The sequence below is a fragment of the Miniopterus natalensis genome, chromosome 7 (assembly GCF_054644295.1).
Source record: "Miniopterus natalensis isolate mMinNat1 chromosome 7, mMinNat1.hap1, whole genome shotgun sequence".
Classification (NCBI taxonomy): domain Eukaryota; kingdom Metazoa; phylum Chordata; class Mammalia; order Chiroptera; family Miniopteridae; genus Miniopterus; species Miniopterus natalensis.
This window is the reverse complement of record NC_142087.1, coordinates 38,720,524-38,745,828: the sequence shown is the minus strand read 5'-3', so window position 1 is coordinate 38,745,828 and position 25,305 is coordinate 38,720,524. Positions and strand designations below refer to the sequence as shown.

Here is a 25,305-nt window from a genome sequence, read left to right as displayed (position 1 = left end):
TGTCATGTGGCGTAGGTGGCATTCTGCCAAAACCACAGAAATGAAACTATGACCTGAGTAAAGAATTCTTTAATTTGTGTAGAATTAGCAAATAATTTCAAGATTAACATTGTTCTAAAAAGATTCCAGGAAACATTTTAAAAAATTAATTCAGAAAAAAGTATTTCACTTCTTTAATTGTTTTGAAAAAAGTTAGGCTTTTTAATAGTTTGTGTGATGACAGTTTTCAAAGGGGGGCTGTCAGGTGGTAGAAGTACATTAAATATTGACTGTTTTCCTTGATTTTCAGCAATACCGTGAAGAACTGGATACCAAGTTTAACACTGACAAATTTAAATGGGACAAAATGTGCCATAGAGAAGCTGCAGTGATGTTGAAAGCCTTTTTCAGAGAATTACCCACTTCTCTCTTCCCTGTGGAATATATACCTGCCTTCATCACTCTGATGGAAAGTAGGTGGAATACGTTAAGTGTGAATGGGAGAAAGATGCACAATAAAATGTGGTTAGAAGTTTATATTTGCTCTTCCCTGGCAATGCTTGGTGAAATATTGTGTTTGATGGTAAACAGTCATCTTTTTACATATTTATATATCTAAGTCTGATAGATATGATTTAGAAGGTTTTATAATCATTCAAAGGCAGGGGGTTGCAGAAAGCATAGACTCCTGAGATTTAAATTCCTGCTCAGCCATCTGTTAGCCAGGCAGTGAACCTTTCTGAGTTTCATTACTGTGCCTATAAATTACAGTTAATAGTTCTGTGTCAGAGTTGTTGTGACTATTGAATGAAAACATCTAGAATAGTGCCTGGTGTGTAATAGTCCTTGAAAAAATATAAGACCTCTCTCTTCTTTAAATCTGAGGTCCTGCTCTGATGGGTAGCATGTTACACAGAAGGTGTTTCCTCTCTGAAAATTATATCGCATAGTATTTCTGAAAATTACAAAGATACATAGATTAGGCCTTAAGTGAGGTACTTTGATAAAAGTGTAGTAATGGAAACTGTGTTGTATTTGGCAGTGAGGGAATGATTTGTCATGGTTTCAGCCAAAGGGTTGAAGATTTTTGAGGAGAGTTAAGTTCCTAGAGCATCTCATCAACATTATGACAAAACAATGTTGAATGAAATGAAGTTATTCGAGGACCTACTGAACAAGCTTATTAAGTAAATGGTGATTCTACGTGGACAGAAAAGGGCTGTGGCAGATTGAGAGGACACACCCTAAATAATGAGGTGGCCACTGCTCAGCTCGGTTTTTCCCTGGGTGCAGCCAGTACACACTTCATTTAAGGGAGAGAATCTGGAAAGTATCCTGAAAAGGCTCACATAGTTTTGTATGACTTTGAAAGTAAAAAAATACTATATACAGTGATTGATTTGAAACCAGCCAACCCCACAGGAGGCCCAAAGTTCAGGGCTGCTACCAGCATGGAAAATAGCCTTCCTGCCCCATGGAGTAAGCTCACTTCATTTCGGAAGTGAAGCCGTAGACGCGGGTATGTGTTCAGGATGCCCTTCTCTGTATTCTGGAACAGAGTATGAGGATACAGAGTCGCTTCCAAACTAGTGTAATCACTTTCTCTTTTCAAACTTGGCCCCAAAATTGCCCATAAAATTAAAAGACTAATAGTTCATCAATCAAACCTGAGATATTTTCACGAAAATTTCAATAGCTTTCTAAGGAAATCATGACCTCAGGACAAAAAGAAAACTTAACTAGGATGCAATAAATGAATTAAGTACAAAATAGTGTAGGGCCAGGTTTCCAAAGTAAAATGAAAATGGGTTATTTGCCAGTTTAGATTTTTTATCTTAACAGGAACTTTATAATTTCTCTGAAATTGATGGAAATACAGAGTCTGCATCTGCATCTGTTATCTCCCCCACCGGAGGTTTTTGGGGATTACACTGGAAGATTATAGACAGCCCTTAGCCTGCAGTGTACTCATTAAAATAATGCTTTCTCTGTCCCTAAATACTTGTACTGAGATGTACTCCTGATAGATCCTATTATTCAGTCAGACTCATGTCATCATGCATTAGCTGTTTTCAGAAACATTCTGCACCTGTGTCATTTTTGTTTACAAATTTGACATAAATTTCTAGAAACCCACATGGGGAGTGTGCTGAGACAATATGATACAATCCTATAAATATTCCTTCCAACTGTTCCTTCATCCCGTGGTTATTTTTATTAGTCATCTACTCCTAACTGGGGTGCACACAACCTCCTGTAGCAAGTACCTTGTCACAGGAGTGCTTCCAGTATTGTAAAGCTAAGTGACTTTATAAGCAGCCCGCTGCCTTGCATCCATTGACTATAGATAGATAGCTATTTCTTCAACTTGAGAACTCCCCAGGGATTCTAGAAGTAATGCTTCCTGCCAGGACTCCCCACTAAGAGCCCATTTGAGGAGAGTACTGAGAGACAAAGTAAAGCCCGGATGCCAGGTAAACTATTCTTCAGCACAGCTGGTTGAGGATTTTCCAGCTGTGGGTGGAACTGCTAAAATCCCGTCCCTGAAACGGGAGAGATGGCACTGAGAACACAAGTATAAATGCCAGACGTCTGGCGCCATCTTCTGTCATTGTCAAGAAATAAGATATCAACACTCCAGAGATTCAACTAGTCACCTTCCCTAAATGTCCATTTAAGATCTAGAATATGTGTCATTAATCATAACAAAAGCAAACACACATAGAGGTAACTACTTATGGGTATTGATGTGAACACTTTACACATATTAATTCATTTAATCTTTTTTTTTTTTTTTTTTTTTTTAATACCGGGCATTCTGCTTACAGAAGCTACCTTATTTAAAGGTTTAAGTTATCATCTTTGCTGGTAATGTGCCTTAGAAGTTGCTCGTGATTGAAGCTTTGTTGGGTTCCCCGGAAGCAGCACCTAAGACCGAGATTAGTTTGTGTAGAACATTTATTAGGGTTTATCCTTGGCGGCCACACCTCTGAAAGGGAAGGGAAAGGAAGCAGAACTGGGCAGAGGATAAGGCTGGGCAGTGACGCAGTCACACAAGACCTCAGGCACCCCTTGGAGAGCTCTGAAGCTGGATGGCCTTTCAGGATTGTTTCCCATTGCAGTGGGAATGCTGGGCATTTTCATTCGGAATCATGGACGGCACCTGAGAAGACAGCATGACCTTAGGCGAAATAGCTGGAGAGCAATTTCTAGGAGGAGCTGACAGCTGAGGGACTAGGTCCTTCAGTCCTGAAGGTGGGATGCGGGCATCATGTCCCATGTGTTGCTACAGGCATGATATGGAAACAAAGAAGTTTTCTGAGTTCCCGAGACACCCCACATAAAGAAGAAACAAGTGAGTTTTTAGAGGCAGTCCAACAGACAAAGGAAATCTCAGGAAATAAAGCCCACATTTCTGAAGCCAAAGGGGTTACTCCGTCCATAAACCGCTATGCACGAAAGCTCCCCTTATTTATTGTGTTACTCTCTGTGTTAAAAGGGTTCCTCTCTGATTTCATGAATCCATATTTGCATAAGAATTACTAATTCAACTATAACAGTCTGTCCCCACATAAAAGAAAAGATGTCTCAGCACTGCCTCTTACACAGCAATGGATTGGGACATGACTGAGACATTTACTCAGAGACACGCAAGTGACTGTCCAGCACTTTAGTGCACATGCTACATGCAGCATCCAGCACAATAGCAAAGCAAAATCAGTCCAAACTTTTCAAAATTATTGGTGGGGAAATATCCCCTGAGTGATTTAACAGTTGCCAAGTCTTGCCACTTCTGTATTTATCACAACCCAAGGAAAACTATAGAGGTGGGGCATAACTCACAACCTCACTTCAAGGATAATTTGAGCATTTATGAATGGATTTTATATCATTGTCCAAATCACAGAGCCTTAACTAGGTTTCAGTAATGTGGTTTTTTTTTTCTAATTTGTCTTCTGTATCTATGAACTTGGTTTTGGGGTTTGGGGAGGGGTTGTTTTTTGGAGGGGTGTTTTGTAGATTTAGATCCTACAGATAAGAGAGATGAGATGATATTAATTTTTCTTTGATTTATTTCATTTAGCATAATGCCCTCAAGGTCCACCTGTGTTATTGCAAGTGGCAAGATTTCACTTTTTATGGCTGAATAATATTCATGGGGGGGGGGCATTTTCTTTTTCCGTTCATCCATAAATGGACATTTGGGTTGTTTCCATATCTTGGCTATTGTAAATAATGCTGCAGTGAACACTGGGGTGCATATGTCTTTTCGAGTTAGTGTTTTCATTTTCTTAGGATAAATACTCAGCAGTGGAATTGCTGTATCATATGATAAATTCATTTTTAATTTTTTGAGGCACCTCCATACTGTTTTCCATAGTGGCTGCACCAACTTATATTCCCACCAACAATACACAAGGGTTTTCTTTTCTCCATATCCCTGCCAACACTTGTTACTGTCTTTTTGTCAGTAGCCATTCTAACAGGTGTGAGGTGATATTTCATTGTGGTTTTGATTTGCATTTCCCTGATGATGATGGGGAGCATCTTTTCATGTACCTCTTGGCCTGTATGTCTTCTTTGGAAAAATGTCTGTTCATATGTCTTTTCTTCTGCCCATTTTTAAATCAGGTTGTTTGGTGTTTTTTGCTATTGAGTTGTATGATTTCTTTATATGTTTTGGATATTAGCCCCTTATATTTAATGATTTGCAGATATAATGATTTGTAAATATTTCTCGCATTCAGCAGGTTGATTTTCATTTTGTCGATGGTATCCTTTCCCTTGCAGATGCTTTTCAGTTTGATGTAGTCCTAGTTAATTTTTCTTTCTGCTGCTTTTGCTTTTGGTGTCAGGTTTAGAAATTCATCACCAAGACCTATGTGAAGGACCTCACTGCCATGTTTTCTTCTAGAAGTTTTATGGTTCCAGCTCTTTCATATAAGTCTTTAATCCATTTTGAGTTCTAAGTCACTTAATTTTCATAACAGCCCAGTGAGGTAGGTATAATGACTGCTTCCATTTTGCAAATAATAAAATAAGAGCAACGAGGGGTTAAATAGCCTGCCCACGGTCACTCAGTGACTAAGTAGTACCTGCAGGATTTGAATCTGGTTATAGAACCTGTGCTCCTAATAATTGCATTTTGTTGCTTCTTTATGTGGAAGCAAGATTTATTTTCTCTTGAATTGCGCTTTAAGTCTTTTGTTTATAGTATACGAGTAAAGCAAGGTCTGTGAAAGTACTTTGGAAAGGGAAATGTTATACAAATCCAGAATTATTTTGAGGGTCTCGTTGGCCACCTGCCTCTATTGGCATCATGAGATGTGAAAGGAGAGTTGATAGACAGTCCAAGAGAACAAATTTACATTGTTGGGCACAAAAACTAAGTCTTTACCAGCGAGAACTGTCAGGAGCCCTCCTATGCCACCAGATGTTAGCAAGAAATGCTGTCAGAATACATCAGTGGTGTTCCAAATATGTGGTTATTTCTGTTTTTTCGTTAGGAGGGCCTCACATCAAAGTACAGTTTCAAGCCTTACACCTCATGGTCATGGCACTGCCTGATGCCAACAGGGACACAGCTCAGGTATGTTGTATTGACCTCATGGTTTGTCATTGGCTCTTATTGGTCAGAGGAAATGGCTCAGGTAGAAAACTGAAAAGCAAGATGACAAATTACTAAGCCAGCTGAGCATGCTGCAGACTGGTTTCCCTTCCATGTCCCCTTCGCTGTTCTCCTGAGGAAGACAAGAAAGAATGTAAATCCTGGAGTCTTCTTGAATATTTCAGTTTCATTCATTCAATCTATTAAGTTATATTAAATGTCTACCACATGCCAGGGTTAGGAGTAGGAAAAGCAAAGATGGAAGACTTAAATGGAATAATGTCAGAAGTAAATGAGAATATTATGTAAGTTGTAAAATATAAAACTCTATAATTGTTGGTCCTCAGCTGCCCACCTCAGTCTAGGGACAAAAGATCTGATGAGTGTCCTTGGGAAGGAAATTCGAAGACATTGATTTAATTTTTTTTTTTTAAATGTTCATGCCTTACAATTTCCAAATTCAATTCAGTTTAAAGAATTCTATGATCTCTGAACTTTAGAAATTACCTGATAGGATCTTGTTATTTTACAGATTAGAAAAATTAAGCTCAGAAAAGTGATTTCTCCATTAACATATAATAGAACATTTGGTAGAATCCTGTTTCATAGTTCTTCATCCCAAATATCCCTCCCTTTATTTCAAATTCATGTCTTTGCTATATGTTGGTCAAAATCAAAGTTGCTCTTGCTATTTTGATACTGATTCTGTATATAATAGGAAATGTGTTATAAGTACAAGAGGTGTTAAAGATCTTTGAAATGAGGTAAGGATGAGTTAGAAAGAGCCAATATTTTTGACGTCAGTAAACATAATGCTACAAACAAATATGATTCTTAATGCTACCTCTTTATCAACATTTCAGTTTGGCGAGGACCTTTCCTCCTACATAGTGAAAACGCCTATGTTAATTATAGTAGATGTCAGTTATATCATATCCTCAACCCAAGGATGGGGTTGGCTATGGCAGAAGAACCTTTCTCTAATACAGTTTGGTCATTTTCCAAAAGCTGGAATTTATTAGTTTGGTTTTGGCTTTGTCTAAACAATGATCTTTTATCAAAAAAAAATGCACCTGGTATCAAATTCTGGATCAAAGTGTCATCTACCTTTTCATATAACTGAGGATGCAGCAATTATCAAAAAATTCAATACATTTCTAATAAAAGATCCTCAAAAAACATTATGGAACTCGTGAGGAATCCCCCCCATTCTTCCTCCCTCCCATTCTCAGTTGTGGCTGGAACTACCACCGCAGTTGGTGTGGTGTAGAGATCAAGAGCTCTGGCTCAAGAGTCAGGTTTCTTTAGTTCAAATCCTGGCTTTGCCACTTAATGAACTGACGCTTGACAGAGCTGTCGATCTTTCTCCACTTTAGTTCCCGCATCTGTAAAACAATGTTAATAACAGTACCTACCACGCAAGATTTAGAATGATGATGAAATTAGTGGATATATATAAAGTACTAAGAATAATGCCCGGCTCACAATAAATCATCAAATAATGGTAACTATAATTACTATTATGTGCTGTCCATTTTCTCCTTACAAATACTGTAGCAGAATTCAAACTTGGAAAACTAAAGAGCATCTCCTTTTAGGATTTCAGTCCTCTTGGGGAATGGCAGAAGGTCTGATAAGCATTTATACTTTGGTGGCTCAGCCAAACTAGTAAGCTTTCTCAAAGCTTTTTAAAAAATATTTAAAACAGCTGCATGTAAGCATTTTCCTTTAGTCTACTGAAGATTCCAAAATGGAAAAAACAATAGAAAAATGATACCCAAAATGTAAAATTAACAAATTTTTCAGTTGTGTTTACATTTGGACTGAGGAATGAGATCCTCTTTTTTTTCTTTAAAATGGATTTTCCTTTCCTAAGAAAACAGTAAAATAGTTTTTAATAGTAATACCCTAAATTAAGATTGTTTTTTAGAATTACTTTTCTTCACAACAAAACTGCATGACATGTTTTATGTGGGGTGTTTTTAGATGGAGGGTTTTCTCTTCCTAGTTTACTATTTAATTTTCATATTTGTCAAACTTGTTTAGGATAAAAGAAAATAATAAAATGAAAACTATTATTTATAGAGACTCCAATACAATGAACTCCATAAAAACTTCACATTTCTCATGAGCACTTTTAAGCAAGTAAAGGGGAATGTAACATTTAACCATTCTATACTTCTGAGAATATTCTTACAATTTTCCAGAGGCACAGCAAGTGAGTATAGAAACAAGCGACAGCAACGATGGGTGGCTTTTGATAATTTACAGCAGTGTGACACAGTGCTGTATCTTTGTAGGCCCTCATGACATTCTTCAATAAAGTGATTGCCAATGAATCAAAGAACCGAATGAGTATATGGAACATTTCTACTGTGATGGCACCGAACCTTTTCTTCAGTAGAAGCAAACATTCTGATTATGAAGAATTACGGTTAGCAAACACTGCAGCCCACATCATCCGCCTCATGCTCAACTACCAGAAAATTCTGTGGAAGGTGAGTCACAAGGTGGTGCCTGTGACGCTCCTTTGAAGTCTCCCAGCGCCGGAAACATAAAGGCTCCGGGAGCAGGGAGCGCCCCGGGCACGGGGAGGAAATGCTCCTGTTGAGATTATGCTCCCGTTGCCCGTGGCATTTTTGTACATTCTTTAAAGGCTGAGGCTGAACATGTTCTCTCTTTGAAGTATGAATCCTAGTAGTTTTTTCTAATTTTTACTCCTGGCCACCGTTGCAGGATACTGAGTGGCCAGGAGCTACCATAACTAAAGACAGAGTCTGCTGGGGAGGTGTGATTCCAGTGGTTTCCTTCCAGTCAAGCTGTTTTCCTTCTCCAGGTCCCATGTTTCTTAATCAATCAAGTCAGAAGGATGAATGAAGCCACGATGTTGTTAAAGAAGCAGCTGCCAAGTGTCAGGAAGTTGCTCAGGAGGAAGACCATAGAGCGGGAGGTAATCAACAGGGAGGCACATATCGTTACCACCAGGTTTTTATTTCTCATAGTGAGCCTCAGAATGGCTTGTAAGTTAGAACCAAAACTTTTATATTCTCACAAAATGTCAATCTTATGACTATACACATTGTGGAAATTGTGTATAGTACTCTCCACGGCAGACGACTGTGGTCTTTTTATTTTGTTGTGCGTTTTGGTTAAAGTTTTGAAATATCACTGTCATGAAGATTACTTACTGTTTTATGTTGCCAAGTACTTAAAATGGTTCTCACAAAAGCTGTAAGTTGACGTTTTAGTCCCTATGAATTAGATTTCAGTATTTAATATATCTAATAAGTAGAGAAAGGGATTTCTTTAGTGATTGAATACTGAAAGAATATCTTATGCTCAAGTGGTTTTGTATAAATTCATTGCATCCTGAAGAATATTTGCATTAGCACAGCTGTTTGCGTGGAGGTACATAATGGAAACAGGTTTTGGAAGAATTATCTTTGTTGCTTTAATTTAATTTGAGGATGATTATGAGTGTCAGACACAGCATTTGACTTAAGGAAGATGGAGAATTACATGCAACCCACTTTGCCCTTAAAGGAATTGACACCTAATGCAGGAGATAAGGGTGTACAAGAGCTGTGACTATGCGTTAAGTGCCAGATCAGCTGTGCACACAATGTATAAGGACCGTGCACAGGAGAAAAAAATGTGCTCCTCATGGGGAAATGTGAACAGCTTCATGGAGGAAGTGTCATTTGAGCTGCACGCTGAAGGATGGATAGCATTTTGAAGGGAGAAGGGAAGGAAAGCTCATCCAGGGAGGGGAATGGTAAATGCCAAGGCGGTGAGGGGGAGTGCTGCTAGGTGATTTATCACAGACATGATGAATGTGCAAAGTGACTTTACATCCAGTAGAACCAAGACATTTATCTATCTAAAAAATTTTTGTTTTGAGAAAAATTCACATAATAGAACATTCATCATTTTTATTATTTTAAAATTGCACAATTCATTGGTTTTAGTATATTCACTATGCCATGCAACTATCACCACTATCTAATTCCATAATATTTTCACCATCCCGAAAAGAAATCCCATGCCAATTAAGCACTCAGTCCTCATTACCCCTCCCCACAGCCCCTGAAAAACATTAATCTACTTGTGGTCTCTAAATTTACCTGTTTGGGACATTCCATATGAACAGAATTATACAGTATATGGCCTTTTGTGTCTGACATCTTTCACTTAAAAAAATGTTTTCAAGGTTCATCATATTATCGCATATATTAGTACTTCATTTCTTCCTTTTTTATTTGATTTTATATTCTTTTTAAAAAACAACTTTGAGATATAATGCACATATACAGTTCATCTATTTAAAGTAAACAATTCAGTGGGTTTTAATATATTCACAGATATATGCAGTCAATAAAACAATTCTAGAATATCATCACCTCAGGAAAAAAATACACTCTTTGGCTATCATCTCTCTAACCCCATCTGTCCCATTTCCACCTACCAGCCCTAAACAATAACTAATTTTTCTACTGTATAGAGTTCCCTATTCTGGACTTTTAGTGAGTGAAAAATCATATAATATGTATTTTTTTGTGGCTGACTTATTTTACTTAGCATTATATTTTCATGGTTCATCAGACTTAAAGTATGCATTAATACTTTTCTTTTTTATAGCTGAATAATATTCCATTATATGGATATACCACATATTATTTATCCACTTATCCATTGATGGACATTTAGGTTAGTTACACGTTTTAGCTAATACGAACGATGCTGTTATAAACATTCATATACAAGTTTTTGTGTAAATATATGTTTCAACTCCATTGGGAATATGCCGGGTTACTTGGCAACTGTATGTTGAAACATCTGAGGAATTGTCACTGTTTTTCAAAGTGGCTGCCCGATTTTACATTTTCACCATCAGTGTATGAGGATTCAGATTTCTCCATATCCTCACCAACACATATTACCAGAATTTTGTTATTCTAGCCACCTAAGGGGTAAAATGTGGTATCTCACTGTGGTTTTGATTTGTATTTCCCTGATGACTAATGATGTTGAGCATGTATGTGTTATTGGCCATTTGTGTATCTTCCTTAAAGAAATGTCTACCCGATCCTTTCTCTTTTTTGTTTGGGGTATTTGCATTTTTATTACATTGTAAAAGTTCTTCATATATTCTAGATGCAAGTCCTTTATCAGATGTATAATTTGAGAATTTTTTCATTCTATGAGTTGTAGTTTCAATTCTTGGATATTGTCCTTTGATGCACAAAGGTTTTTAATTATGATGAAGTGTACTTGTATCTGTTTATTTTTTGATCATGTTTTTGTTGTTATACCTAAGAATCCTTTGTCAAATCCAAGATCACAAAGATTTGACCCTATGTTTTCTATGCAGAGAGATAATTTTTCTTCCTTTACAATCCGGGTGCCTTTTATTTATTTATATTTTCTTGTTGAATTGCCCTGGCTAGAACTTTCAGTAAAATATTAGGTAAGAAGGCTGGAGCAGGGATCCTTATAGCTCTGCCTGAACCTTCACTTTCTGCTTGGACAGAGCCTGAATGTCAGCTAGAGGTGAAAGTTTAAGTTCTTCGCAGGTCTTTCTTGAACATGTGCACAGCCTTGGACATGCACATGGCCTTCCAGATTCTCTGGAATATGTGGAAGCTTTTCAGAGCCCTTATTCTTCAAAGAATGTCCATCTCTAGGCTTGCCTCTAAAGCTTTTTAGTCTCTCATTTTCCCCAACTCACCCACTGCACCAGACAACAGTGACTAAAAACATTTGCCTATAGATGTTTTCAACATAGCACTATTTTAGCACTGATCAAGTTCCAAGTTAGGCAAGCTAAAGGCAAACCCTTTGAGCCAGTCTTCCAGGGAACCACCAGACAGGTCAGAACAAATAGAATTCTTTGTGAGTGAGGTGTCTTTTACTCCCTCTAGTTTCTGTACCAGGAATGCAGGCTGTCATTTTCAAGGTTATCAATGAGCTAGGGAACAGAGACGGGGAAAGTGTAAGTTAAAAACCCACAAAGCTCACTGTTCTTACCAAGATTCAGCTGTTTTTCTTACTTTAGGCATTCCTTGGTTGCAACCTTTGGGTTAGTATCCCAAAGGGATACTGAGTTCTGAAAAAGTTGATACAAATTTTGCCAGTTTATTTATTGCGTGAATGGAGGGACAAACTTTTGGACTCCTTACTCTGCCATTTTCACTCTGAAAAATTTTAATGGCAAAAGTATATGTTCAGAGCTGCTGAAACTAAGGTCAGGTCAGGCTTTGCCCTAGGAGCCTGGGAGAATTAAAGTCTTTATCTGAATCTCAACTTTACTATAAATCAGGGTAGGGGAGGAAGAAGTAATGTTTTCTAGCTCCCAGAGTTATCATTAGCATCAACTCGTGCTATATAAATGTCAATTATTTTAATGTTTTAATTGTAAATTAGAACCAAGGCCAAATTTAAAGTATCATGAAAACAACACTTAAAGATGAAGAAATAGTCTTTCTTCAGTTCAATTGAACTATACCATGTTTTTAATTCTTTGATTGGAATACATAGTTCATTGAAAGGTTACAAAATTCAGTAAAATAAAAATTGGTTACCTTGACTTTCCCTCCCAGATACAAACAATGTTACCCATGGCAGGTTATGTGTACACAGGAACTTGCAAGTGTATATACTTCTAGAGAGGCACCAAGCACATACAAGCAAACATGAGTAAATGTCCTCCCCCTTTTTTTTTAACATGAATGTTAACACATAAAACACTATCCTGCATCTTGCTTCACTGACTTAAGAAATCATGGTGATTCTTCCACATCGGTCCACAAGGCCTTCTTCTCTGCTTCTTTTGTGTGATATTCTACAGACACATCATAATTTATTTAAGCTGTCTCATATTATTGAACAGTTAGATGGTCTCCAGTCTTTTGCTATTAAGATTTTGCATCAGTGAATAAACTTGTTATATGTCATTTCTCACAAATGATGTATATTTGTAGGATAAATTTGTAGGTTTGGAATTGTTGGATCAAAGTACATACACGTTTTAAAATTTGGTAAATATTCCAAACTGTTTTCCATAAAGACGGCACCAGGTTTTATTTCCAGCAGCAGCATATGCTTGTCTTTCCAACATCAATGCTAAAAACTAAATGTGTTTTATTTAGGTAACAAGCCCCAAGACTTCAAAGGTACTACAAAAATCACCCTCTTTAAGAAGAATGGTAAGAAAACAAATAGTTTCCATTCCTTCCTAATTATTAACTTCCTACATAGTATTCCCTGGCTACCTCCAGAATATCTGTGTATAATTTTGGTCATGATATATTCTTCAAACTTGACATTTTTAGGGCACAACAAGCTTATCAGTACTTTCCGTATCTGCCTCTATCTTTATATGGCATTCACCCTATATATGTGTCGCTGTCTCTTTCTTGCCTCTGTCTCTTCTCTTAATCCAACCAGTCATATTGAATTATGGGCCTGCCCTGCTCCAATATGAGCTCCTCTTAGCTAATTATATTTGCAATGACTCTATTTCCAAATAAGGTCATATTCTCAGGTATTGGGTGTTAGGACTTCAACATATCTTTGTGGGGGACACAATTCAATATATAACATATTCCTCCTAGGGTACATATTGAATCAGTTCACATAAACCTGCATCAACAATACTCCCTTTTGTGAATAGAATATGCAGATTTAGAATAATTACCTGAGGAGTAGCCAGACAAATAGAAATTTATTTCTTTTCATCTCTAATTAGAGAATTAATCTTTAAAACACTCAAAATTTTGAAACAAAGGAATTTTCCAGTCAATCCTGACAAAACAAATTTCTATTAATTAGAGAGCAACATTTTTTGAATATTTCATTTTGATGGGACCTACAAAGTTCCCAAGCCAGTGATGTTACATGAAAGCAGGGACATTCTCTTCCCCAGTAGCAGCCCGTGTTCTGCTCTTCACAGTGTTATTAGCACACTTTGAGGGATCAAGTTCAAGTGTCCATCTGGACTTAACTTTGGGCTGACTAAAGAAAAGGGATATTTAAAAAGTTATATTTTATAATTGATCCTTGAATTTTTCATGTTGATAATATACTGGAATATATAATTCTGCTTACAATAGGCTTTTTTAGAACATTGTTCAAGGAACAGTTTTTTGGGTTTTTTTTGGCATAACCCAATTCTACTACTCATGATTTTTAAGGTTTTAAATAAGACGTAAGTGTGTTGTGACAGTAAAATCCCAGGTTAAGTTTTTTTTTTCTCTCCTGTTAAAAAGAAAATAGTGTTTCATTCTGGTTAAATACTAGTCATGTTTTCATGTTTTCCTAATTCAGAGCGCCATTGATTTTTATATCTCTTAAGTACAATCATTGAACTGATTGATGTTCATCCTAGTTTGACAGAATGTACTGAATTTTTCCTCATTGTCAGTCTGATGTGCCAGAAGGAGTCATAAGGGTCCATGCTCCACGTCTCTCAAAGGTGTCCATGGCCATTCAACTAAATAGTCAAACCAAAGCCAAAGACATACTCGCAAAATTTCAATATGAGAACAGGTGAGTAAAAGTGAATAAAGCTCTCTGTACAAAGACAATGAACTTGTATCAGATGAGTGACTTTCCAGGAATTTACAAATTTGGCCGTTTCAAAAAATTAGAACCTGTCACTTTGGGGACTTAACCAATAAATGAAAAGTTAAAAGTAGGGTAAGAAGTTAGTAGACCATAGAATTGACAGTAACAGAAGTTTTCTTTTGTTTTAAAGGAATTTCTACAGGTGGGATTCTTATTTTTTATTTTTTTAATTGAGATATAATTGACACATAATATATCTGGTATACAGCATAATAACTTGATATTTGTATATATTGCAAAATGATCACCACAGTAAGTCTAGTTAATATTTGTCACCGTACATAGTTACATTTTTTCTTGTGATGAGAACTTTTAAGGTCTACTCTTTACCAATTTTCAAATATGCCATATAGTATTAACTGTAGTCATCATGCTGTACATTACATCACCATGACTTATTTATTTTATAAGTGGAAGTTTGTACCTTTAAACACCCTTTACCTATTTCTACAATCCCACTCCCTTACTTTAACAACTACCAATCTTTTCTCTAAATCTGTGAGACTGGTTTTTGTTGTTGTTTAGATTCCACATATAAGTGAGATTATATGGTATTTGTCTTTCTCTCTGTGACTTATTTCACTTAGCATAATGCCCTCAAGCTCCATCCATGTTATTACTGCAAATTCCAAGGTATCATTTGTTTGCTCATTGAATACTATTCCATAAGATATATCATATTCTTTCTTTATCCATTTATTCATCAGTGAACACTTAGGTTGTTTCCATATTTTGGCTATTATAAATAATGCTGAAATGAATATGGGAGTACATATGTCTTTCCAAGTTAGTGTTTTTGTTTCCTTTGGATAAATACAGAGAAGTGGAATTGACAGATCATACGGTAGTTCTGTTTTTAATTTTTGAGCCACTTCCATCCTGTTTTTTTCTTATAGTGACTACACCAATTTACATTCCCATCAGCAGTGCACAAAGGTTCCCTTTTCTTCACAGCATTGACACTTGTTATTTTTTATCTTTTTGATAATAGCCATTCTAACAGATCTGGGGTTATCTCTCGTGGTTTTTATTTGCATTTCCCTGATAATTTGTGATGCTGAACATCTTTTTATGTACCTGTTGGCTATCTGTATGTCTTCTTTGGAAAAACATCTATTCAGATATTCTGCCCATTTTTAAATCGAATTGCTTTTTTGCTATTTAGTTGAATGAGTTCTTTATATATTTTGGATATTAATCCCTTGTTGGATATATGGTGTGCAAATATTATCTCCCATTCTGTGGGTTACCTTTTAATTTTTGATGGTTTTTCTTTGCTGTGCAGAATCTTTTTAGTTTGACAATCCCACTTGTTTATTTTTGCTTTTGTTGCCATTGCTTTTGGTATTAGAGTAAAAAAAAAAAAATCATTGCCAAGACCAATGTCAAAGAGCTTACCACCTACATTTTTTTCTAGCTTTATACTTTTAGGTCTTACATTCATGTCTTAACCAACTTTGAGTTAATTTTTGTGTAAGATTACAAATGGGATTCTTAATAGGAAACCTATTCTATCTTGGTGTCTTCATTTACTCAATGAGTTTTACTTTTTATTAGAATAAAAATTATAGCAAGTTAGTTTTATAGATCTCTTGATAGATTTCCAGGAATATCATTATTTCAGGCTCTCGTGGGCTTTAATATGCCAATATCAGATAAAGTTTATATAGTTAAGTGAACATCATAGCTGTTGCTTTCCTTAAAATATATTTTCAATAAACCTTGGCATCAGAATGGTATTTACAAAAAAACAATTTTGCATATCAGCCATAAATTGCCTTAAAAGGGCATAAATAATCATTTTTGTCTAGGCATGCTTATTCAGGGATAAACATTTCCCTTGAGATTTTTAAAAGACGAGAAGCACTAGTTTAAATCTGTCCATTAGAGAGCAGGTACAATTTGATGGTCTCTAGTTAAGCTCTGATGGTATCCTTAAAAAGAAGCTTTCAAATCATATTAAAAAGGAGTATCCATGTTGAGCAAAAAGAGCCAGTTGTAAAAAATTACATACTTATATTTTTGAAATTACAAAATTTTAGAAATGTAAAATAAATTAATGGATACCAGAGGTTGGGTAGGGTTGATTGTTGCGGTGGGGGGTGGGGTGGATAGAATGGGTGTGGTTATAAAAGGACAACACCAAGTACCTTTGTGGTGGTGGAACTGATATCTTGACTCTGGTGGTTGATAAAGGAACCTCTAAATAATTATAGTGAACTTAATACACACACAATGAAGTACAATTAAAATGGTAAATCCAAATAAGATGAGTTGGGTTGTATCAATGTCAACATCCTGATTGTGACATTATACCATAGTTTTGTAAAATCTTAATACTGGGGAGAACTAGGCAAAGAATAATCTCTCTGTATTATTTCTTACAAATACATGTGAATCTACAATTACCTCAATAGAAATTTCAGTTAAAAGAAAAACAGAAGTAGCCAGTAAAAGTAATCCATGCTGTTAGAAATCAGGATGGTGGTTTTCTATGAGGGTGAAAGGTTAGTGACTCAGAAGGCATCACAGTGGCTTCTACAAAGTTCCTTTTTTGGATATGGGAGCCGGTTACATGGTGTATGCACTTTTTGTATCTTTTATACTTACTATGTAAGCTCATACATATAAAGCTTACATAAAAAAAGACGAGTAGACAGAGGCCAACAGGAACCCCAACATTTACTCTTTTCTGCCGCTGGCCCTGACACTAAAACACCAGTTACCCCTGGGCAGTAGTAGAGGGACTTGAAATTCCATTCGAGGGATTTGGGCGTCCAGTAGATTTCTACTTACAAAGTTGTCTCTGTATGCTCATGTAGACCTTTTGTAGAAAGAAAATCTTTGGATATCCATGAGCCAAAAAAATGACCCTTGATCTAAACCCCACATTTTATACAAAAATTAACCCAAAATGGATAACAGAATTAAATGTAAAATATGAAACTTTTAGAAAATTACTTACAATGAAACTTTTGTGATTTAAGGCTAGTGAAGAATTCTTAGACTTAACATTGAAAGCATGACCCATAAAGGATAAAAATTTATAAATTGGACTTTATCAAAATTGAAATATACATTTAAAGATCCCATTAAAAGGATGACAAGACAAGCTAAAGATTTGAAGAAAATATTTACAAACCACATATTCAACAAAGATCTAGTATTTAGACTAGGTAAAGGACACTCATAACCCAGCAGTAAAAAGACAAACAATCTCCTTTGAAAATGGGCAAAAGACATGAACAGACATTTCATCAAAATGGATACAGTTGACAAACATGCACATGAAAAAATGGTCAGTATCTTTAATCATTAGACACCTATGAGAATGGCTAAAATAAAAAATAGTGATAACACCAAACAGTGGCAAAAACAGAGAAACTTGATCGCTCCTACATTGCCGATGGGAATGTAAAATGGTATAGTCACTCTGTAAAACACTTTGATAGTTCCTTATAAAACTAAATATGCAGTTACCATGTGAACCCAACATTCCTACTCCTGGGAATCTATCCCAAAAAAATTAAGACTGTTCCCACAAAATGTTCTGCACAAATGCTTATAGCAGCTTTATTTATAATAATCAAAAAGTGGAAAAAACCCAGGTGTCCTCTAACAGGTAAATGACTAAACAAACCGTGGTACACAGCTATACCATGGCATGCTACTCAGGAATAAAAAATCAGCAACTTGGGTGATATCCAGGGATTTATGCTGATTGAAAAAATGCTAATACCAACAAGTTCCATACATTTCCATTTCCATAACATTTTGAAATGACAGATTTATAGAAATGTAGAATGGAGAGGTAAAGGGTGGGGGTATGAACAGGGACAGGGAGATGGGGTTGGGTGGCTATGGAAGGGAAAGGAGGGCTCTCGTGCTGATGGAAATGTTCTGTGTCTTGACTGAATCACTCAGCATTCTGGTTGTGATATTGCACTAGTCTTTCAAGACTTTTCTGTTAGAGGAAACTGGGTAAAGGGGACACAGGATCTGTCTGTATTATTTCTTACAACTACATTCACAGTTACAATTATTTCAAACAGTTTAAACAAAGGTGAACACACATATTCTTCCTCACAAAAGAGAGGAAAAACAATCTTTTTGAAGAAACCAACCTTAAAGTCATTGGGGGTAGAGATCAGAAAGGGTCTTTCCAGACTCTTCTACCCCAGCATCCTAGTCTGGAATAGAAGAATTAAATTGGGAAATCATTTTCTCTGACTTGCTTTTATTATAGGGCAAAGACATGCAATAAAATCAGTGTTAGCAAAGCATTAGTCAAACTTAGAAATGTGACATAGGCTGAGGGGAGAATCCCATTCAGTTTTGGACAAATACGGAAATGAAACCTGACTTCTTTTGAACTGAGAGTGATGTGACCAATGACGGGAATATGAAGCGTCCGGCTCCTCGGCCAGCCGAGCTAAGTCAGAAGCGGTTGCCCCTCTAAACAGAGCTGGCAGCTGTGGGTAAATGGGCTCCAGGTTGCCGTGGAAGCACCGGGGCACCCATCTAGGTTTGGAAAAGTCCCTTCCTCTCTGTGCCTCAGATGCTCGTCTACGTCAAACAAACAAATGGTATCAGAACTTCAGTCATAATGATGATTTATGGGATGTATTTCACTCAAGGCAGAATGAATTATTTGTTACCATAGTTAATCTACAGGTTGACCTCAGATCATGAAAGGGTTAAAATTATATTGTTTTCTCCTTTTTTCAGTCACGGTTCTTCAGAATGCATTAAAATTCAGAACCAAAGACTATATGAAATCGGAGGAAATATAGGTAAGGATTCTTTAACAATTTTTACTCCTAAATTCTCTGGTTACTCTAAAAGGAATGTGATGCCATTATTATAAAAGTATATTTTTTAAGTTTCTTAGATGTAAATTCAAAAGCAGTCAACTTCTGATTATTTTTAATCTTGGGTAAAAACAGTATGACCTTCCTAAAATATTTTCAAAATTTAAATGTGAATAGTTTAGTTTATATGGAATAGACTTTGGGTCTTTTAAATGTGACTCAAAGTTGGAAAATCTCTTCCTGGAAACTCATGAAAAACAAAAAAAGAACATCACTGAACTTTCTAAATCACGACACCCTTTTTATTTAACTTCCCTATTTCCACTCACAGCCCAAGTTCATTCTTCCTATTTCTCTGAGGCTGGAAAAGGAATCCAAAGAAAGCTCCCTCTTATTTCTTCCATGCCCATGTCTTCTGCTTGCCTTCCTCACAGTCCAGAGGAAATATCTGTGCTCCTGTGTAAGACCAGCGCTTCCATGCATGTCTCACTTCATATGTCCCCCTTTGCCCGGGGAGGACATTGATCCAGTTACTCCCCCATTCTCTCTTTTACCATCAGCTTTTCCCTCCAACTGCATCATTTCTATCTGCATAAAAATTCTGGTAATGTCTCATTTTAAAAAATATTTTCTATTGATTTTAGAGAGAGAGGAAGGGAAAAAGAGAGAGAAACATTGATGTAAGAGAGAAGCATCAATCAGTTGCCTCCTGCACGCCCCCTACTGGGAATCGAGCCTGCAGCCCAGGCATGACCCTGACTGGGAATCGAACCGGCGACCTTTCAGTGCGTGGGAAGACGCCCAACCAACAGAGCCACACTGATCAGGGCATGTTTCTTATTTTTACAAAATTCTCTCTTGAACCCCTTCAAGTCAACTCCTGTTTTTGTTATGCTTTACAGCAAAACCCCCTTGAATCAGTTGTCTCTACACCGGTTCTCTTCCTCTTGTTCTCTCTTGAAACCACTCTGGTCAAACTTTGCCTTTCAACACTTAATCAGAATTGCTCTCTTGTCTGGGTCACTGGAGAACTCTTATGTTGTGAAAGCCAACGATTCAGTCTGCCTCTGTAACTACTGAGTTGATCTTTTCCTTCTTTGAAAAACATTTTCCTCACCTGGTCTCAAGGACAACCTAAGCTTCTGGCTTTCCTCCCACTACACTGGCTACTCAGGAGTATCATTTGCCTGTTATTTTCTCAACTTCTTAAGATTAGAGAGCAGTAGGACTCAGGCCTTCCAACTCTTCTCTATCTACACTTAACTTCCTTGGGGAGCTCAGTTCATCTCATTGCTTTGAATATACCTGTATGCTGATGCCTCTCACATTTATATCCAGACTTTCCCTCAAACACCAACCTTGTATTTTCAATCACTGGGCATATTCTGCCTTGGGTCGTTGCATTTGCTGACTTTTGCCTAGAATGCTCTCTTTTAGATGATTCATTTCTCATTCCCTTGCCTCATTCAGGTCTTTGATAAATATCACCTTCTCAATGAGGCCTTCCTGGATTATATCTTCTCTATGTTCCTTCCCTGCTAGGTTGTTCTCTAATGTTCTTACTACTGTCAGACTTGCTTTATATTACACTTGCTTCTTTGCTAGTTGCCTTTACCACTTTTAGAATGTAAGCACCCAGCGGGCAGGCATTTTTGACTATCTGATGCATTGCTGTAGCCCCAGGCCTAGAATAATTCCTGGAATATCATAACTTTCAATAAATATTTGGTAAGTGAATGAATCAAGCAAGCCATCAGATCTTGGTAAATTTGTTTCAGACTTTACATTTCAAACACACTGTATATAAATATTTTCAAATGTATTTGCCACATGGAATGATCTTTTTGTTATTTCCCGATCTCCTGCCTATGGGCATTGCCTCCATAGTAAAACTAAAATGAATTTGCTTTTAATCTTCTCTAGTCCTGGTCAGGTTACTATCTGTAAAACCACTAGAGGACAGGTATTATAATATAAATGATCAGTTTATACCTGAAACAAGTGCTTTCCATTTTTTTTCTAATTGAGGTGGTGAGTCTAGGGAACAATTTGCCTATGGTTGGTATGTCTGTTTTTCCACAATTTCACATGGGATTTACTTAAAGTACTTAACAGCCAGAAAGAAAGGAAGGAAGATAGGCAGGTTTTGCTAAGAAACTTTAAAATGTGTCTACAGTCATGCTTTTTGTCAACAATGCATATATGGTCCCATAAGATTATAATGGAGCAGAAAAATTCCTTTTGCCTAGTGGCATTGTAGCTGTCATGATATTATAGCACAACACATTCCTCATGTATTTGTGGTGATGCTGGTGTAAACAAACCTACTGTGCTGCCAGTTCTATAAAAATACAGCCCACGTAGCCTGGCTGAGCGTGGCTCAGCGGTTGAGGATCGACCTAGGATCCAGGAGATCACGGTTCGATTCCCAGTCAGGGCACATGCCCAGGTTGCAGGCTCGATCCCCAGTCAGGGACGTGCAGGAGGCAGCCGATCAATGACTCTCGTCATTAATGTTTCTGTCTCTCTCTCCTTCTTCCTTCCTTTCTCTGAAATCAATAAAGATATATTTTTTTAAGAAAACAACACAGCACACATACAGTAGTAGGCTATGCCATCTAGATTGTGTAAGTACACTCTGATGTTCGCCATCTAAATTTTTTTGGTCTCATATATTTTAATTGTTGATCACTTGTCGAGTGATTAGTAACGGTATGAAAGTACTTAATAACTAAAGTATTCAACTCTATAAACAATAAGGAAAGTGCTCACTGTACCTACTTTTGGCTAAGAAAACTGTATTGGCCTTATTCAAACCTTATACACACACAGGCAGAAGTGTTTACTCCTAAAAACATGCTCTGATTTTCTCTTTCTTTTAGGACAGCATTGCTTGGATCCAGATGCTTACATATTGGATGTATATCATGTAAATCCTCAAGCAGAATGGGTGATTAAACCCCAGTCGAGTTTTTGAAATACCCTCAAGATGGCAGCTATTATGTATTATATGCCAGGAAAATTCTACGTTAAGTAGGGGGGAAAAGACTGCTTTTGACATGTTTGTTCCTATAACCCTCTTGGTATTTCTCGGCCGAAGTGGTGTCTCCTGGCATTGTCAACATGAACTGTGTAAGAGGATATGGTCAACTACTTGAGCTAAAGCTTTCTCATGACGGTTCCTTGATAAGAGTGAAGGAAAGAGGTTGTGATCCCTCCTGAAGAAAGGCCAGCCTAGAATGGGAATTCTCATTCTTTCTAGTACTTTGACTTCAGCAGAAATAAACTTGGTCCTGTACCTAGGGACAGGAAACACTTCTTCATGGAGCAAATGCTACCAAACACAAGAGGTGGAATAAGACTTTTATACTTACGTTATATACATATATTGACCTTTTTGAGCAAGAATGCCAGAAATATCAGTAACTTTCACTCTATAAAATAATTCAGATCTACTTTCCAACGGGAATCAGTTTCTGAAGTTACACGTACAATATTTATGCTCTGACTTACTCCAGAATTGGAGAAGGGGGAATTTCTGTTTAAAGATACCGTATTGTTATGTATGTTGTACTGTATCATGACAATCAGCATTCTGGTGCAAATGAACATTTCTTTTTCTTGGGATGGTGAAAATTGATATTTTTCAAACTAGTTCCCTTATGGGTACAGGGCCCTTGAGGCAAGCTTAGTTTGACAAAGGGTACTCTTATGTTTTCATAACCTTCCATGTAGTCAAAAGTCACAGAGCCTCTCTTTTTCACATCATGATTATGGTGCTCAACAAATAGCTTTCCATGTGCCAGGCATTGATTTCCTTTTCTGACCAAACATATCATTTTTTATATTTTACAACTGTAGATAGTCATTTTTGCAGCCCCAGTTTAAAAATACAGAACTGCCTTTATCCAAGAGTGCTGAAAAATACTGTTACTTTCAGATTTTATATACTGTAAAAGCAGGTTTTGTTTCTGTTCATCAATCATAGTCATGGCCAAGAACTGTGGATTAGCATCAGCCTTTAAAATCTGATGCATATTTTGTAAGCAGAAAACTGTATCTCTATCAAGATCCTGTGGAGCCAATTTTCCAGACCTGCAATTCTACAGTTGATAAGAACACACAGTCCCCCATGATTCTAATTGAAAGCAAATCTAAAATATGCGGGAGGGGAGGAGAGGAGGTCAGACAGCTCTGCCTTTCATCTTGAGAATGCAGATACAGCCCTTGTAGAGTTAGCTAGAAATGAGGCAGAGGTCTCATTTATCCCACATGCTTTGGATTAAATCCACAGATTGATATTTTGATGACTTTGTATCAGTTTTAATGAGATTTAAACACTCAAATGATTCTCTCTTGCAGTTCAAACAAGAGACAAAGTTGCTCACAATTGCAGAAAACATTATCTGCTTACCAAGCCTTTAAACATAATGTGATAATAATTTAAGCCCATATATACAAGAGAATGTTTATATGCTGCAGTATGCCTTGATGTTTATAAAAACATTACTTATATTCAACATGTAGATAATTCCATTTCTGGTCATTAAGATTTTGTTATATTTTTGTAGAAAACTCAAATATCTATTCATTTTATTTGTTTGAGAATTTTCATTTCCTTTTCCTGAAAACCCATTAGAAAACAAACATGTTCTGTAAGTTTATGCTTACATTTCATTAGTTTTCAATATGTGGGTAATTGATGGCGTATGAGTTTACATAATGAATTTCAAGAGTTTGAAAAAATGCTTTTATCATTTTTGCATTTCAAGCAGCAGGAGCAAACATTTCACTTTATGTAGTTGCTAAGTTCCAAGACATAAGATGGCAGTAATATATGCCTACCCACATGGAAGGAATTCTTCAAATTAGCTACCTTACACTTCTGTATATATGAAAATAAGGATTGGTTAATCCCATTGTATTTCTTATCATTTAGAATAAATTCTGTTGTTTATATAGAAAATTCATGAATCTACTCATTTAATTTTTTATTAGGAATTTTCATTTCTTTTGACTGAAAACATATCAGAACCTATAATAAGCTCTAAAGATTTCAAGATTTACTTAACTTGTGATCAGTTTTAAATAAATGGCTAACGGATGACAGGTAAAAACAGTAAGTTTCTGAATTCCTTAGACACTTGTGTGTGTTTTCATAGGTTAAAGACTTAACTGAGTCAGTGACTTTAATCACTTTAATGTATTTAAGGATGTGTGACAACTTTCTAATAACTGTATAATATGGAAGGCCATGCCAATACCAGTATCATTATCCAATGATACCTTTTATTCTCAGTCACAGGGTTAACTGATTAGAGAACTTTCAGTAGATACACAGACAAATTTTTATGTGGATAAAGAGGTTCTTTTTACTAACTTTATCCTTAAAGAATAAACAAACCCTTGCAATTAAAATTCAAAAATGCCTGCCACGTATCTTTGCATTATCAAGAGTTGTTTTAAAATACTTATAACCTGTAAAAGTGAATAGTATATTTGGAAACAAAAGCAGAGTCAGATATTGGGCCTGTAAATTCTGTTTTTAATAGCTTCCACCTTGCCCCTCATGCCCTTGGTGTACTGTTAGGAAAATAATATCCAGGAAAATACTAGAGAAAATTAACATTTTAGGAACACTCGTTTAAAAAAAAAAAAAAAGGCCTAGAACTGGCTAATTTTTTCCTTTATTTTGCAAAAGAGAATCCTTTTGTTAAGCCACTCACTGGGGGATATAATTCTTGGAGTGAATGATCTTTGAACAAACTGGAATGTTAATTTCTTTATAACATATACACAGTATAAACTACCTCACTTGCCTTTCTTGGGAAAAAAAATTAATGGACTTTAACAATTTTTGTTACAAACTGTCCCTGAGTCTTATTGTCACTTCAGTTAGTTTCAGTGTACATTTAATAATATACATTTAATGATGTAAAATATTTTTAGCAAAAGCTTTAAAGCCAAAACACTCTGAAACTGTGATCTGTGGTATGCTCTGAGAGACTGCGTGTCCCTTAGTTACTGTCTTGTGTGTTTAACCTTATTGAGATGCAGGTTTTCAAGTGTAGGGATTAATATTCATCTCTTCTTGCAGGCATTTTTCACCTGCTTTTCCTCTATTGCACGTGACTGAAAAGTAAGATGAGATTAACATGACCCTTCTATCAAACATATTTCAGCTGTTTTTCACAAATGCATCACACACCCGAAAAGACTATACATTATGGGGTTGAATAGTTCGTATTTCTGACAGGCATTTTCAATTCTTTTCCATAAATA

At 36.4% G+C, this 25,305-nt stretch overlaps 1 protein-coding gene across 7 annotated transcripts in view; it reads left to right on the top strand.

Annotated features, from left to right (window-relative positions):
* Positions 1-24,992, top strand: part of ARHGAP28 (Rho GTPase activating protein 28) — a 143,941-nt gene extending 118,949 nt beyond the window's left edge. For 6 of the 7 annotated variants that reach the window (XM_087818955.1, XM_087818954.1, XM_087818956.1 and 3 more), the window contains 8 exons: positions 290-452; positions 5,487-5,569; positions 7,888-8,085; positions 8,424-8,537; positions 12,736-12,792; positions 14,010-14,134; positions 18,941-19,005; positions 21,906-24,992. In XM_087818955.1, coding sequence (XP_087675081.1) covers positions 290-452; positions 5,487-5,569; positions 7,888-8,085; positions 8,424-8,537; positions 12,736-12,792; positions 14,010-14,134; positions 18,941-19,005; positions 21,906-22,000 — 900 coding nt within the window. In that variant the 3' untranslated portion in view covers positions 22,001-24,992. The remainder of the gene's footprint in view (positions 1-289; positions 453-5,486; positions 5,570-7,887; positions 8,086-8,423; positions 8,538-12,735; positions 12,793-14,009; positions 14,135-18,940; positions 19,006-21,905) is intronic. The other variant, XM_087818951.1, reaches the window with a different exon arrangement.
* The last annotated feature ends 313 nt before the right edge of the window (positions 24,993-25,305 follow it).